Consider the following 15,915-nt stretch of genomic DNA (forward strand, 5'->3'; position numbering starts at 1 on the left):
GGTTTTACTAGCCCCTCTGCCATCCCTCAAATGGCTCTACCCACAGTGTGTGCTCAGGCTCCCTGATTGCACCATTTACAAACAGGTGTATTTTGTATCTGGTTTCAGTCTTTAAGGAGAAGCCCCCATACCCTCCGAGCCGAGCTCAGGCCTTGATCCGGTCAAGACCAACAGAGGAGTATTCCTACGTGCAATCAATCCTCTGTCTGCTCCGCAATGGCAACTTTTTGCTGCTTATGGTCACTTACGGTAAGGTCTGGCCTTTCCTCTCTGCAGTTATCACTGCTAGACATGCTTAGCTCCTCCTTCCCTCTCCGTGCTCTGCTGGGGCAGTAACTGGCCTGAGTTTTTCTAGGAGAGCATAAGGATAGCTGTGCTGCCACAGACCAGGAATCCTTCTAGCCCAGTAATCTCCAGCAGTGGTTACAAGCAAAGGCCTAGGGAAGAACAAAAGCAAGGGAAGCACACAGAGGATAATATGCCTCCACTACTGTTCTCCCAGTCTTGGACTGTTTTCTGTTCAGGGGATTTCCTTATCCTGTTGTCTTTTTTTCTAGTCAGTTAGTTACCTGCAATGAACTAATCTAAGTGCTTACCTAAGAAATACACGGAGCTGTGTCTGAGTGCAAGTCGCAGCACTGAGTGAAAGTAATTTCCCAAGCAAGGGTATGGCTGCCAGTGGAGGTCATGTGGAGCATGTAGATATACAGGCTGTGTCACTTCCTTGGCAGTCCCTATGAAGCAAACGGAAGGAAGGATTGGAGAACATCTTATTTTGCCATCTCTCCTTGCACACTGGGTTTGCTGCTTGCTTCTCTTTAGCAGTCTTGGTCTGTTTCTCTGAGGGCAGTGTGATGTGTTGAATCTGTTCCTGATGCTGAATTGTCATATGGAAAAGTATTTTCCTCTTTAGCAGAAAGGCCATTGCGGTCTATGCCTGGCTGCATAATAGGGTATACTGTAGCCAGCTAGTCGGCAGGGAGTTCTGTCCTCACTTCCTACCAGCTTGCTGTGGAAGCTCCTCAAGGGGGAAAGTTAAATAGTGCTGGAAGTTCTGCAGTTCTGCCAGCAGCGTGCCTAAAGGGGCGAGTAGCCAGGTTGGAGAGAGTGAGATGGTGGCTTTGTACCTGCTGAGGGTGCTAACAGTCTTTGGAGTTGTTGAAATCTCTTCTCCCTTCTCAGTCCAGTAGTCTTCTAGAAATGCCCCTCTTGGATCGCCCTTAAGCTCTGCTGGTTTGCATTGCAGCTGCTAGGTTGTTTTTTTTTTTTTTTTTGGTACATGATGTTCTCTCAGAAAGTGGAGACAGAAAAAACTGTCAGGCAGACTGTGTCTAAAAGTTGGATTATGTTATCTGCTCAGTTTGCACTTACCCTTCCGGGAAAAGAAAGTGGAAAGTATTTGTTCTAATACGCGTGAACAAGTTGTAGAGGAGAGAGGAGGGCTCTCAGTACGAAGAGCATGTTTAGAATCTGACCTGCCTGGGATAATTCCCTTCTGGCAGTCAGAAACAATGTGGAAAGGCTGTTCAGAGGCTCATAATTATGTCTCTCTTCCTACTGGTCTGTGCATTTATTCTGTTCCTCTTTGTGTCAGCCTCACGTCAATCTCCAGCTTGACTTGAGATGGTGACTGTTACTCAGAGAGGGAACTATGCAGTGAAACTTCTTTTTTTTTTTTAACTAGTCCGGCTTTAAAATGGGGACACTTTTTCCTATTCAAGTCAAAAGTTATGTTGGCAAAGATTTAAGACATCTGCTGCCACATGAGTGCAACAGAGTGATCCTCCTTAGCTAACACAAAGATAACCTGCAGTCTCTCTTAGCTTTTTTATTAGCATAGTGTGTGTCAGGGGAGAGAGGGGGAAACCTGCTGCTTGTTCATCTCCCCTGGCTGTAGAAAGAATGGGGGCCCTTACATGATGCCAGGTCAGAACAGGTCTGCAGACCTCTAAGGTCTTGATATTACTAGCAACTGCCAACTCTTTTCCTGTGCTAAGACTTGCAGTGCTGCAAACATTGGTGGCACTGTGGCTATGGTTTTCAGGAAAACCCTCAGACAGCCTTTTCTCAAAGGCTGCTGACATTGCTTCTGTAAAGCTGGGGCATAACATGGAGTGGGCATTAAGAAGCTCTTGAGTTTATTGGGTTGGGCTCTGCACTGGCAAGCATGTTGCTACTGGGAGGCAGTAGGCAGGAAAAGGGTAGGAAAGCCTGGGAAAGGCTGGGAGTGATGAGACAACCCCAAAGAATCAGCATTTGCAAAGGTGATGGGCCAGTGCGATCTGCGTAAGGAACCATTGGCCTGGAGGATGACAAGGGTGAAGAAGAGGGAGACCAATAGTCTGGCATGTAGGCAATAGGCTGCTTAGCTATAGAAGACTTCAGTTCTAGTCTGAGGCTTAAGAAGGGCTCCTTTTAGAGCTGTAGGCAATAAACTTCCCCTTTCTGGCCTCTGTAAAATAGATGAGACATGGTGACATCTCAAAGATGTTCTTCTACAGTACGTTACAAGCAAACCATGGTAACTAGCTAATGAATCAGGTGGGGCTGGACCTTCAGATGTCCTGCTCCCAGCTACTAGTTCTGTTTTTCCTTATCTGTGTGGGCAAATGGGCACTGCCCCATTGGAAACAGCCCTTGCCTGTTTTATTGGCATTCAAACAGCTGTAATTCACCGAGAAACTTTGCTGAGCAACTGTGACATGTGAAATGCCTACAACTTTTGCCAGCCCTCACAAATGCAAATTCAGCACATTGTCTTGATTCTCAGAATATTTTGCCTGACTCTGGTGCCAAGTGTTGCTGCCAACTCTGCATTGCTTTCTGCCCAGCTTGGGCTCAGGGGCCCTTCTCTCTCTTGGAAATCACATGCATCGCAGAGCTGCTGTGAAGCTGGTCTAGTGACAGCATCAGCTACCAGAGCAGCATCTGGCTGTCCCCACAAGGCTGCTGTCCTCTTGGCTGGGTGAGAAGTAGGGGTACACAGATGACTGGTCTATGTTTATGCCCAGCTTTGAAGTGAAGCAGTAGTGGGCAGATCTGCTACACTCCCCCATGTCCTGGCACTGCAGTTTGTGTTGTCTCCTAGTGAGCAGGGTGCTCCAGAGGTGGAGATAGGATGAAGCTGAATGAGGCTCTTGTGGGCTGTTCTGCCATAGCCAAGTGTTGCAAAAAGATGGCTTTCAAGGGCGCCTCCTTGCTGTGGGATCCTCAATTGTTCTCCCCCTGCTCTGGCTGCTGGTCCTGCTGGAGTTTCCAGCCTTTCCGAGTAACTCTTCGAAAGGATTGGGTGGATTCCTCCTGCCTAAAGAGCAAGTCACTCAGCTTACTAGCCTCTACTGTAACCTTTTGACACGTGCTTTTGGAGCAGGGAGTGTTGTCACAGGCAGTTGGCTTATTTGGGATCACCTGCATAAGATTCTTCCATCTGTTCTCTGTGCCACGAAGCTGTGGAGTGAGCTCTGGTTAATGTTGTCAGAGATGGCATGTGAAGCAAGTGTGATGTCCCCTCTAGCTGCCAATATTGTGGCTTCTCAGAGTGCTTCCCGAGCTGTGTAGGGCAACGGGTGTCCAGTGTCCGAGTGGAGGAGTGGGCTAGGCGCAGGATCACTGAGGACTTCAGGGTTAGGGGAGCTCAGGGTTTTGTTTCCTTTGTCAAAGCTCTTCCTGCTAGACTGCACTTCTGTATCATGTATTGTGATGTTTCTGCTTTTAGCTGAAAGAGGAAAAGTAGGAAGTAGGAACTCGACATGTATCTGTTCTGTCAGGATTTCAGGCATCTGTGCCAATTTTTAAACCTGTGCCTCCTTATGAAGCCTATAGATGTGTGAGCTGCAGTGGTGAAATCTGTGTCTCCATCCCTCCCCCCATCAGGATCACTGAAGCCTTGAAGAGAAACTAACTGCAAATGTAAATGACTTTCTGAGAAGAAAGTTGTGCTGACTGTTACAGACCTCATCCACCTGGGGGAGGTTTCTCAGTATCGCCCAAGGTGAGAGTGTAGCCGTTGCGGTACTGCTGGTCCAGCGCCCATCTGGATGTTCTTGTCTACTATAAGCAAAGCTCTTGGGTTTTGTGCCCTTTGGGAAGGCGTTTAATTCAACCAGAGCTGCCTGTAAGCTGGAGCAGTGTCTGAATGGGGCTTGACCAGTATCACCCCAACGGTTTCCATTCTCACCTTGGGTGATACTGAGAAACCTTCACCAGGTGGCTGATGCCTCTAACAGTTAATCTAACTTCCCTTTCAGAAAGACAATTACTTTCACAGTTGGGTTGTTTTTTTTTTTCAGGCTTCAGTGATATCTTTTAAAATGCAAGACTTCTCCCATGCAGACACACACACCAGGTGCCTGGGGGAAGTGCTGTCTGTGCTTCACCACTGGCTCTGCTCCTACTTGCCTTCTGGTATTTCTTGGCTTGGAGAGGGTGTTTTTTACTGGCTCTCAGCAGGGAGGGTGCTATCAGGCTCTTCTCTAGAAGGAAACCACACAGGTCAATGGCACTGGTGTTAATTGAATCCCAGGTCCTTGTTAAAGGTGTGATGCTGAGGCGGGTGCTTTTCTAGTATTTTACCTTGACTGGGGGGAGGAGAAAACTGCAATGCTAAAGATGGATCTGGCTGTGAGGGAGGGCTGAGACCCTATGAAGGACTTGCAAGACCTTTCAGTACCAGAAATATGCACAGCCCTTCCTTTAGCTGCTCAGGTAAGAACCATCCTGAAACTGCAGGGTGCTTCCTCCTGCATGCTGAGATCTGGCTGTCTTTCGTCTGCATTTCTTTCAGTAACCTATGTCTAGCCAGTCTGGCTGGCTCTCCTGAGACTGGCAGCCTTGTTATGGATCGCTGCTCCCAAAGATCTCTCTCTCTCTTTCTGCATTTCTACCCTTTCACTACCCAGCAGGAGAGTAGCAGTCTCTGAATGTGCTGCATTTTTATCCCCCTCTCAGGTCTGAATACAGGTTGCTTCTACGCCCTGTCCACTCTGCTGAACCGCATGGTGATCCATCACTACCCAGTAAGTGCATCCAACCATCATGGCCCTCTGATGCTTGCTGTTCTCCAGAGCTGGCTGCCAAAGGAGAGTCTGTAAGAAATGCAATGCCACAGCACTTTTGGCTGGCTCTGGCACGAGGTGGCTGGCTGGCAGGAGAGCAATGGTTCTTTTAGTTCTTTACACCACCTTGTGCAAAAGCTGGCGAGCTCTAGCAAAGACAGCTCCTTTACACCCTAAATGGCAGCATTTTCTTCTGAGAAATTCTTCCAGCAATAGCCTCCACCCTGTTCCTGACAGTGATTTCTACTGGGACATCTGTACTAGGAGGCTGCCCACACTCATGCTCTGGTGGCAGAAGGGTGGGGTGCCTCAGTAGCTGAGCTACTGTAGAGCTTACTGCTGGGGCTGCGTGCCAGAGGGCTCCCTTCTGTGCTGCCTTATAGTGGGTCCCAATATTTCCTGGTCGATCTGGCCCAAATCCTAATACCAGACAGCAGGCTTCACAGGGTTTATGCTGACTCCTCTGAACGTGTCTGTTCACGCTCCCAGTGCTCACTTTTTTCTCTAGTCTGGCTCAGAGAGAAGTGCCAAACCACTTTTCTTCATGGGCCAGAATAGGGCACTGCATTGGCTCATAGTGGGCCCAAAAGTGTTCTTGCAAAGGCTAGTTCTGGTTAGTGTGTTACCAGCAGAAGACATGTATGGGACACTAACTTTGGTGTCTCTTCCGCTCCGTGTTCTCTGCACTTTGCTTCTTGTTGGGTATGATTTGGCTCCTGCATTTGTGTGAGTGTGTGTGTGTGTCTCACCACAGGGGGAGGAGGTGAATGCTGGCAGGATTGGACTCACCATTATACTGTCGGGGATGGTCGGGGCTCTGATCTCTGGCATCTGGTTGGACAGAACCAAAACCTACAAGTAAGTCCCTTGTTTGCCTCTGCAACAGGTTTGACTGTGCTCTTCCCCCATACTGTGCAAGGAGCAACCCTGTGCAGTTGGAACTTGGCAGTCCAGGGACTCAATCATTGGGAAGGTTTGTAGGAAAAAAATATGGTTCTTTAAAATCCAGATAGTCTAAAGTGAAGTTTGGAGCTGTGTGTTAGTCTGCATTGGGCCCATACAAGGTCTGGTGCTAGTGGTCCCTAGGGAGGCACAGGGAGAGGATGAGATGGCCCAGCAGCTGCTTTGTCAGGCATGAGAGAGTTCTTGGCACACGGAGAATCAAGACTGTACCAAACCATTTCTCAGCCCTTACAAACCAGCTTCTGTGAATCTTTGTCAGGCTTAATGAAAGGCGCATTGAATCCAGTGCCCAGAGGCATTGTGTGAGGGCGCGTTGCTGTATTTAAGGCAGACATAAGGGGTATTGGGATTGTGGGTAGACGATTTTGGGTTTGCTCCCTGGTGGTTGGGAAGGCAGATCTGGCCAGCATACCCTGCCGTCTGCAAAGGGACAGCTAAGAGTCTTCAGGTGTCCTGCAGCTCCCAGTCCTCAAGAACTCAGATCTCCCTGACAGACCTCTGTAGGGTGTCCTGGGGGATGGAGAGTGCCTCTCCTGTTTTATGTTGGGGTCTGTGTAATCAACTTTTAAGTTTCCCTGCTGGCTTTGAGAACTGTGCTACAACCTGTTGTCTGAGCAGGTTGGGTGAGAGGGGGCTTTACTGGTGGTGTGCTCATGATGAGCTGAAGGTAACTTTGGAGTTCTTTTCCTTGCAGCAGCTTTTCACCAGGGGGAGTCCCACTGCCATTATCCTACCTGGTATCTTGACCAGAAAAGCACATTGTCATTGTGGGCAGCTTAGATGAATCTGGCTAGCTGTGGGCTTGCATCTTCTGAAGTAGCCTCTGGCCCTAGCTGTCAAGTACAGGGATCAAAAATGGAGAGGAAATGGGCTTCTCTAATAAGAAAGAATGGTAGCTGAGGACTCCTGGGGTGCTGGGAAAGAGGAGCAGATGTCTAATACAGAGACTGGCAGGTTGCTTGTTGCTGTTTCTAGATCATTGTGTGCCACTGAGTAGTTCTCATTTGGCAGCCCTGGGAAATAGCAACATAGCTGTTATGAACTGCACTAGCTAACTCTGCAATGTAACTTGTGTCTCTTTCCAGCCCCAGGCTAGTGGTAAGGTAGCCTCAACTTGCACTGCTAGGGCCAATGGTCTTTCCGATTCTTCCTCAGTGGAGCTAGGTTGCAGTACAAAGGCTTTGTGGCTCACCAGGCAGAGCTGGGACTTGAAATTTGGCAGAATGGGAGAGGGGGAAAAAAACAATGATTCCTGGATTTGTTTCACTGCTCCTGCTTGCTTGGAGTGACCACAGAGGTGAGCAGAGCTGGCTGAGAGTGCAGAAAAATAGGGCTATACCACCCATGGAATTTATCCTACAGATCCCAGGGACTATCTGGGGATAGATTTAGCCTTTGGTGAGGAAAAGCACTGCTAAGAATTTGTTCTCCAGTGCAGCTCACAAAGTGGATTTCTGTGGAACTAGCAAAATTTTTCTGAGTGCTACAAAGTCTTTATTTAGCCCCATTTAAAAGTCTATTTAAGAAAACTGTCAAGATGCCAGATGTTCTAGGTAGCTACCCTCCCCCTTCCCTCCGCTGCTCAAATAGTGTCAGGAACGAAATGGTAAGCACATGAAAATCAGGAAGGAAAGATGTCAAGTCCTTTTTTTAGTCAGCTTGGAGAGAGAGAGGGAAGCAAATGAATGGCATCCAGCTGTGATTGAGGGGAGTAGGGGTGTCGTGGTTTAACCCCAGCCAGCAACTAAGCACCACGCAGCCGCTCACTCACTCCCCCCCCATCCAGTGGGATGGGGGAGAAAATCAGGAAAAGAAGTAAAACTCCTGGGTTGAGATAAGAACGATTTAATAGAACAGAAAAGAAGAGACTAATAATGATAATGATAACACTAATAAAATGACAACAGTAGTAATAAAAGGATTGGAATGTACAAATGATGCGCAGGGCAATTGCTCACCACCCGCCGACCGACACCCAGCCAGTCCCCAAGCGGCGAATCCCTGCCCCCCCACTTCCCAGTTCCTAAACTAGATGGGACGTCACATGGTATGGAATACACTGTTGGCCAGTTTGGGTCAGGTGCCCTGGCTGGGCATGAGAAGCTGAAAAATCCTTGACTGTAGTCTAAACACTGCTGAGCAACAACTGAAAACATCAGTGTTATCAACATTCTTCACATACTGAACTCAAAACATAGCACTGTACCAGCTACTAGGAAGACAGCTAACTACATCCCAGCTGAAACCAGGACAAGGGGGAAGTTAATAAGAGAAGGAATTGCAGAGCTCTACATGCGTGTTTGATCTTTACTGTCCCATCAGCAGTTCCTTGAAAGGATGAGGCTGTGCTAAGTCAGGCTTTCCCCATCTGTCATACTCAGGCCTTGCTTTTATTTGGCAGGTGAGTCCCTGCAGCAGCCCCTGCACTGTTCTTATTTCTGGAATTAGCAGGTGCAGATTTGTCCCATACAAATATGTGAGTTACATTGTGACAAGCAAGAGGTCCCAGAACTGGAGCTGTCTCAGTGGGTGGGATGGCTTGCTGAGGACAGCCTACCCTTTTGAAGGAACACATTTTGACATCAAGTTAAGTGGGGCTGCATGTACACCCTTCAGGTTCCTGGTTCAGAGGAGAGATGGGGTTGTGACATCTGGAGATTGCTGGGTGCATTGGGATTTGTAGGGGAGTCTGGCTCAGAATCAGGGGTTTGGAGTCTGGATTAATCAGCACTTCGCTTTGGCCATGCTCTGCTTTTAAGGGCAGTGATCACATAGCCTCAGGTCCAGCTGGTTCCAGACAGCGCATTCTGCTGTCATTGCTGCATCTCGGTAAGGCAAGATGTCAGAAATATCCATCTGTCTCTATTGACTAGGCAGAGGACCCCAAGTGGTGTTTTAAACTTGGGTCTGTACAGGCCCAAAGTATGTTAACATTTGGGGGAGGGAGGAAAGACTTGGATATTGGAGAATGGGGCACTTGGGTCTCTTCCATCGAAAGGTCATGCTCTCTCAGCCTAGCCTGGCCTGCAGTTTGGGTCTTCTTGTTGTAGCCCTTTTCGAGGTTAGTCCTTGTGGAGTGGATACGTCTTCACCTTGTCTTGCCATATGTCTTATATAAATAATTTACCAAGGCTGTCCTTTTTTGTGACCTTCATACAGGAAGAAGGTGGCATAAAACTGAGTGCTGAAGGATGAGGGGGTAGTGAAAACCAAACCAGCCCTCTCCAATTCTTCGCTTCTCTAGCATCTCACACCTCAGTGTCTTCAGCAGTGAGATCCTTCTGGGAGTATAGGGACGAGGCCTTTGTTCAGGGTCTTGTGCAGCCTGGAATGTGCCATCCTCATGGCAAAGCCTTTGGAGGCCATCTGTCATCCCAGTCCATACAGCAGAGCGCTCTGGAGCTGCACACAACATCCTAGTGAGCAGCTAAAGCTGTGGCATGTTGCTGTGGCCTCCCCCCCACCCCTTGTTCATTTGTTGCTTCAGATGTTGCTTGACTCCAGTGTTTTTGCAGCTCCAATCCCCTGTGAGTCTGGTCCTGTCCCTTTGGCTTTCCTCATCCAAGTGACCTTGTGAGACGTGGCTGGGCTGGGCCATGTGTTCCTTACTCCTCCTCTGGAGTTGGCTGAACAGCAGGAGTTGCGTTCTCTGTTTCAGTTCTGTTCCCTGCTGGTGCTGGCCCTGGCTAGCTTTTTTCACCAAGGTCTCTTTTTTTCTCACAGTCCCTTGTGTGAGCTCTTTAATCTGCCTCTTCAGAAGGGTAGGGAATGTGGCTGGGAGGGCAGATGAATGTCAGGGTAGCTTAGGTTCACCTAAGTGACAAGCATGTCAGCTCCTTCACAGATCTCCCTCTGGCTCTGCTGCAGAGACTTGGCAGCTGGTGCCTTTGTAGCACTGCTTCTGCATCAGTGCACTGAGCTTCCTTCCCACACCCCAGAACACAGAGGTAGGTTAGCCCCAGTTGTCCTAAGGTGATATAGCAGAATGTGTAACTTCCAGCCTGCACTCACTGCACTAGTCAGACTGTTAAGGAGACTGGTGGCACCTGTTCCAGACAATGATAATCATCAGTCCCTGTAGGGCCATCATGGGAACAGGTTGCTAAAAACACCAGAAATGCTGTGCAAATGTCCTCTGTGAACCTGCTTCTCCTCCTTTGTGTTTTTATCTCTCCCGTAAGATATTTATGGCTATGATAAGAGGCTTATCAAGCAAATCTGGGCATTATTCCATGCCCTGGTGCCCCTACGGCCACGGAGCATTCTTTTTGTCCTCTAGTGAACATGGTGACAAAGGCTGCTTCCTGAGAAACACCCTGCCTTGGTGTCTTTCCCCAGGGGTTTCTTTGCTTCCCTATGCACCAGTGTCTACCTGTGTCTCAGTTAAACCCTTTTCAAAATTTTGGGTCTGTCCTGGACTGCTGGGCACTACATCTCCTTTTTTGTCATCACTGGTATGCTCTGGGCAGCAGGGTCTTGCTAAAGTCTGGTTTAGCACGAGTCAGCTTGTGTGCTTGAGGCTATTTCCTATATCAGGAGTTGCATTCAGGGCTGTCTGTTCAAGTCCCAGTTAGGGACTGTGGCGAGCAGGCAGCCGTTCAGTGCATGGCTTCAGGGCACTTCCTGGTGTGTGATTTTCACAGCACTCAAGCCTGTGGCCTTGTTTGTTCACAAGGGTCTGTTGATTTGTTTTGCCCTGCTGGAGTCTAATGATTCAGGGAGGTCAGTGAGGAAAGCTTGAAGTCTCCTAGAGCCAGCTAATGTGTGGTAGATGAGAGACCCATGGCAAGATCAAACAGTTTTCTCCATTTTGTCCCCCAGTTAGTTCTGCAGTTCCAATGGAGAACACCTTCAAGAGCTGCCGGCTTCTATGAGCCTGCCCGCTTTATTTCTCAGTGGGGGGCTGCATGTTCTGGGAACTTCTTTCTTGCAGCTTGACTAATGACATAGCATGGATGTGAAACAAAGTCCTGACCACATCTGGTCACTAACTCATTCATCACCTTTGCCTGGAGATGAGGGGGAAAGCGCAACTGTTGGCAACTGACAGAGTGAATCAGATACAAACTACTTAGAATACTTGAACCATAAGCCTAGGGAACTGGGTGAGATTTTGTGGGCCTATCCTGAAAGCTCTGCACTGGGACCAAAACTGGCTGTGGGGAGAAATAAATATTAAAAACCCCATGTGCCAAGTGTCCCTGCTGGCAAGAGACTAAGCTTCTTAGGGCCACAGCCACCTCTTGGAGGCCTGCACTATATTTTAGCACTGACTGCCGTGCACTTTGGAAACTCCTGTTTATGGAAGAAGCACCTGGTTCAAACTTGGTCTGTGCAGCCCAGGGAGCTGTAATTCTAGCCTTGAATACCTTTCCTAGTTAGCACTTTTCCTCCCCGGCTGCGTGTCAGGGGATGGGAAGCATAAGAACTCATGGGAGATATCTGAGGAACCTGTATTGAGCAGAAAGTCTTTTACCTGCTTCTCTTTCACTTTCTGGGGCTGCTCTCTAACTCCTCTGTCAGTCTTTTGGGTCTTCTTCTCCTGCAGTCCCCAGGCTGTGTGCTGGCCACGTAGCAGCTCTCTATAGTGGGTTATAGCAGAAGTAAGCAGCCCCTTTATGCTGCCTTCACAGACAACTTTTTTTCTCCATGACAGCATTGGGAAGAACATATTCTAGAAATGATACAGCATTGGAGGTTAAGAGATTTGCCTACTCCTTTGATGCAAAACAAAATTACTTGTCACAGCAAAATGTCGTTCAGCCTTTCAATACATTAAATGTGTCTGGTGAACCTTTGTAAGCATGGATCGATAGTTGAAGTCTGAAATTAGCTTCTCAAGCCTGTATTTGGGTACAAATTGATGTATGAGCATGAGCCCCACGGACTTCAGCCATTGCAGCAGTGAGGGAGGACAGAACCCTAGCTGGAACATTCTGGTTTTATCTGTAGTAGTTCAGTGTACTGCAAACATTTTATTACACAATATAATACTGGCTGCCTGTTTGGGTTGGATTTTTGACGGTGGTCATTTGCATTAAAAAGGAAAAAAAAAGTGAAAAAGAGTTTGAGGTTTAGTTTCTTTAGTAGAGTTCTAGAAACTGATACCAAACACATTCTTTAATGGATTAAGACTAAAATTTGGTAGAAAGTACACAATTAGCTCGTGGTTATATATTTAACTTCTTCCTAAAAGACAATAGCCAAAAAGTTTTGTCAGCTGTGGTAACTGTTCTGCTTTAAAGATCCTGGTGGAATTTCAGTCAAGTAAAGGATTTATCATTCCTTCCTTCCCCAAACTATGTACTGTGAAGGGCTACTTGCTAGGTCCTGTACTAGAAAAAGCCTTGGGTTTTGGATGTGGGAAGGATTTCCTTGGTGTCTAGGCAGGGATGACAACTGCTAACGTTTCAGTTCTGGTAAAGCTGGCCTGGGCTGCTACATGTGTTTTGCAGTACCAAGCCCACTGATGTTCCTCAGTGTGGCCAGGCTGCAGGTCTGGCTATTCCCAGGATCTGCCTGGTGTGCTTCCAGGGCATGGGGTCTCTTTGTCCCCTCTACCCAGAGAAGAGTGCTGGTGGCTCAGCTGCCCTTGGCCCTGGAACTGGCACTAGCCCTGCTAAACGCTCCTGTGGCTTGAGGGTGAGGCTATGAGGGCAACCTGGCTTGCACATCACCTCTCCAAGTACAGTAGGCAGTTTAAACACAGAAAGGAGCAGCAATGAAAGGTGTTTTGGATAGCACTGAAAAATACGGGCCCGTAACACTGTAGCAGTGTTGTCACCTCTTCCCTTTACTTTCCTGCTTGGGAGTGCTCAATTGCCTCAGCTCCTGCTTATAAGTAAGCGTATCCAACTGGTTATAGTACAGAGGGTGCCCAAGAAAGACTAATGATCTCTTTATTTGGCTCTTGCTCTTCCCCTCAAGAGGCATGTACAGTAGATGACCAGGGACTTGTCAACCCATGGTAGGATCTGAGCTTCTTGGCTGCCTCATAGGTGCCTCCTTATAGGTGTGATGCCCCGACCCCACAGGGAGCAAAGTCCCTGGTCATGAGGTAGAGATGTGAAAACTCCTAGGTGCTGTTCTTGCTTCTCCTGCTGCTCTGCTGTGCGTACAGGTGCTTTCGTGCTCTGTCAGTCCAGTTCTTCTGTCTGGGGTAAGGGTGTCAGAGAGCTGTGCAACTTTTTTTTTTTTTAACCACATGCTGCAAACTATACCAAGATCTGTGGGCGAAAAGGAGGAGTGGATTAAATAATACCCTGACTCTGTTTTTTCTTGTAGACAGACAACACTAGTCGTCTATATCATGTCTCTGGTGGGAATGATAGCCTACACCTTCACTCTGAGCCTAGGCCACCTCTGGGTGGTCTTTGTGACTGCAGGCATGCTGGGGTAAGTTCATGTGCAGGCTGCTTTCCTCTACATGTGAGCTGCTAGTGGATGAGCAGGGAGGCAGAGCTTATGGTGTAGGAGGGATTGGGGAGAGCTATAGCCTGTGTGTGGCTCCTGCATTGTTTAAGGACAAAATGATCTGCTTTTCCTCTCTCTCTCTTGTATGTATTTCATTAGGGTCAGGGACATTAGCATGGTCCTGCGCAGCTGCAGCTGCCTTAAATGTTCCAAGTAATTAAGTGAAAGTATTTGGGAAGCAAGTGGTACCACAGCCCCATAGATGACGAATGGGCAGGAATGTAAAGCATATGGGCCTGGGTGGCTGTTTGACCATGCTGGGGATGATGCCCCTTAGAGTTACTTGTGGGAGATGCTCCTTTTAATGCCTCACTCTTGTAGCAACCAGCAGCTCCCTGCTGGCCTGGCTCTGTGCCTTGAGGCTGTGGGTAAAGGTATTTCTGGGTAGGAGGAAGACCTGTGCCATGGTGAGGGAGTCGGACAGCTGCCTGAGCTGTGACAATGCTAGGGGAAACATCCTGTGCAGTCAGTGAAGCATCCCCAAAGGGGTATGGGCTACACTGTGCGTCTTCAGTCTTCCTTCTGGCAGTTGCTGAGTCTTCCTCTCTGTGTGTTTCTGTACAGGTTTTTCATGACAGGATACCTTCCCCTGGGCTTTGAGTTTGCTGCAGAGTTGACATACCCAGAATCAGAAGGAACATCATCAGGGCTCCTTAATGTCTCAGCACAGGTAGGTGTGTTGTTTTCCCTTTGCTTGCCTCTTTACAGGCAGAAAGATTAAATTGTAGTTCCCAGCCTTGACTCCTATTTCTTGTCCATGATTATTGTAACATACTGCAGATCTAAGCACCCCAGGACCTGGCTTTTTGAATGATGCTCCTCATGGCATTTCTCTAGTGGCATCCATTCTGTTTCTGCTTAGGAAAATCCATCAGGATGCCAGCCATCCTTGCCTTTTCCAACATTGCTCCTAACAGCCTAGGACCTAGCTCTTCTCCAGTGAGAGATGGGATTCCAGCCTTAACGGTCACCCGTCTTCCCATCAGCTGCATGGAGGTGCCTCTGGGTGTGTTTATAACCAAACTTCAGCCGCGCTAGGCCAACAGCTTGGCTGGCCTGTATGCTCTGATACTTCGGTAAAGCTGGGAAGCTCTTTGGGCTGCTTTATAATAACAGTACATCTTGACACTGCCTTTGTTTGTTTGTAGATTTTTGGTATTGCTTTCACCATCAGCCAAGGGCAAATCATGGATTGCTTTGGGACAAAGGCAGGAAACCTCTTTCTTTGTTCCTTCCTATTCCTGGGGACTGTTATGACAGGTAATTAAATTTTTCAGTGTTCTCTGCTGTGGCTGTTCCCCTTGGGCTTGGCATAAGAATTGAAGGGCTTTTGTGTGTAGTGGTGCCTGCTGGAAAGGGCAAGACCCACACAGCAGTCCCATAGCAATGCTGCTGTGCTTCTTCAAGCATCTGGTCTGTGTTACAAAAGAGATCCAAGGCTTCTTGCCCTAGCTGCTGGCTGGGGTCTCAAAGATGCATCTTCTATGTGCTCAATAAGGAGTCTCTATCCTGCCTGTTTTGGAAGTGCTCTCTGCCTTATCCAGGAGAATGGTTTCCCTTGCTCACCGTAACACGTTCCTGTCTCCTCTGGGGCCTCTGCTGCCCCTTTGAGTCCTGGGGAAATTGATTTGGGCTCTGCATGGTAACTTAACTGCCTTCACATCTCTCTTCCTCTCTCTGTCCCAGCATTCGTTAAGGCTGATCTCCGAAGACAGCAGGCCAATTTGGATAATGAACAGACAGTGAGTAAACCTCCCTTCAGTCCCTGCTGTGCCCCTGCTTTTAGCTCAGGACAACACCCAACCTCTCCCCTTTCTAGGAATGGGGCTGGCCCTTCCTGAGTTATGATTGCAGCTGCGATTCTCTTCTCTTATCCCACCACTTGCCCAGCCTGTGGGGAAGCTCCTTGTTGGCATTTTCAGACAGGTGGCTGTAATCTCAGCTCTGGCAGCTGCTGGAGCCTCTGTTTTCTTACTGTTAATGTCACGGAGAATCTGTAAGCTCTGGTCCTTTGGGAGTCTGCAGGGCTTCACACATCTTTGTATAAGCTAGGGACAGATGTAAAGCAGCAATGTGCTCACTTCTCTCCCCTGGCAATGCACTGAGCCCTCCAGTGTTTTGCTGTTGTTTAGAGCTGGGTAACTATTATTCCAGGCCCCTAGGGAGGCAGGTTATTCCTCTTATTCCTTGTCCTCAGCTGCCAAGTGGGGTTCAGTGTATGGGACTGGAGGAAGATAGGTGGCAAAGCCCAAATGAGAGCTTGAGCAGCCTGGCTCACTTTGTGCAGTGCTGCAGAGAAGGCTGCTAGTTCATATGTGTGCACCAGAGCTTGGGGTATGATGTCCCTGTGGCATGCTGTGCAATAAATGCAGCTGTTTGCATGTGGGAGAGGGGCTCTGGTGAACTAATTGCGGTGGATACTTGT

General features: G+C 48.4%; 1 protein-coding gene across 1 annotated transcript in view; it reads left to right on the forward strand.

Moving 5' to 3' along the window:
• The window catches only part of FLVCR2 (feline leukemia virus subgroup C cellular receptor family, member 2), a 33,160-nt gene that overhangs the window by 15,537 nt on the left and 1,708 nt on the right, over positions 1-15,915 (forward strand). The window contains exons 3-9 of the mRNA XM_010584004.1: positions 109-249; positions 4,948-5,015; positions 5,809-5,912; positions 13,302-13,412; positions 14,055-14,160; positions 14,639-14,750; positions 15,177-15,232. Of these exons, the coding sequence (XP_010582306.1) occupies positions 109-249; positions 4,948-5,015; positions 5,809-5,912; positions 13,302-13,412; positions 14,055-14,160; positions 14,639-14,750; positions 15,177-15,232 (698 nt within the window). The remainder of the gene's footprint in view (positions 1-108; positions 250-4,947; positions 5,016-5,808; positions 5,913-13,301; positions 13,413-14,054; positions 14,161-14,638; positions 14,751-15,176; positions 15,233-15,915) is intronic.

The sequence above is a fragment of the Haliaeetus leucocephalus genome, unplaced genomic scaffold (assembly GCF_000737465.1).
Source record: "Haliaeetus leucocephalus isolate CR32 unplaced genomic scaffold, Haliaeetus_leucocephalus-4.0 Scaffold932, whole genome shotgun sequence".
Classification (NCBI taxonomy): Eukaryota; Metazoa; Chordata; class Aves; order Accipitriformes; family Accipitridae; genus Haliaeetus; species Haliaeetus leucocephalus.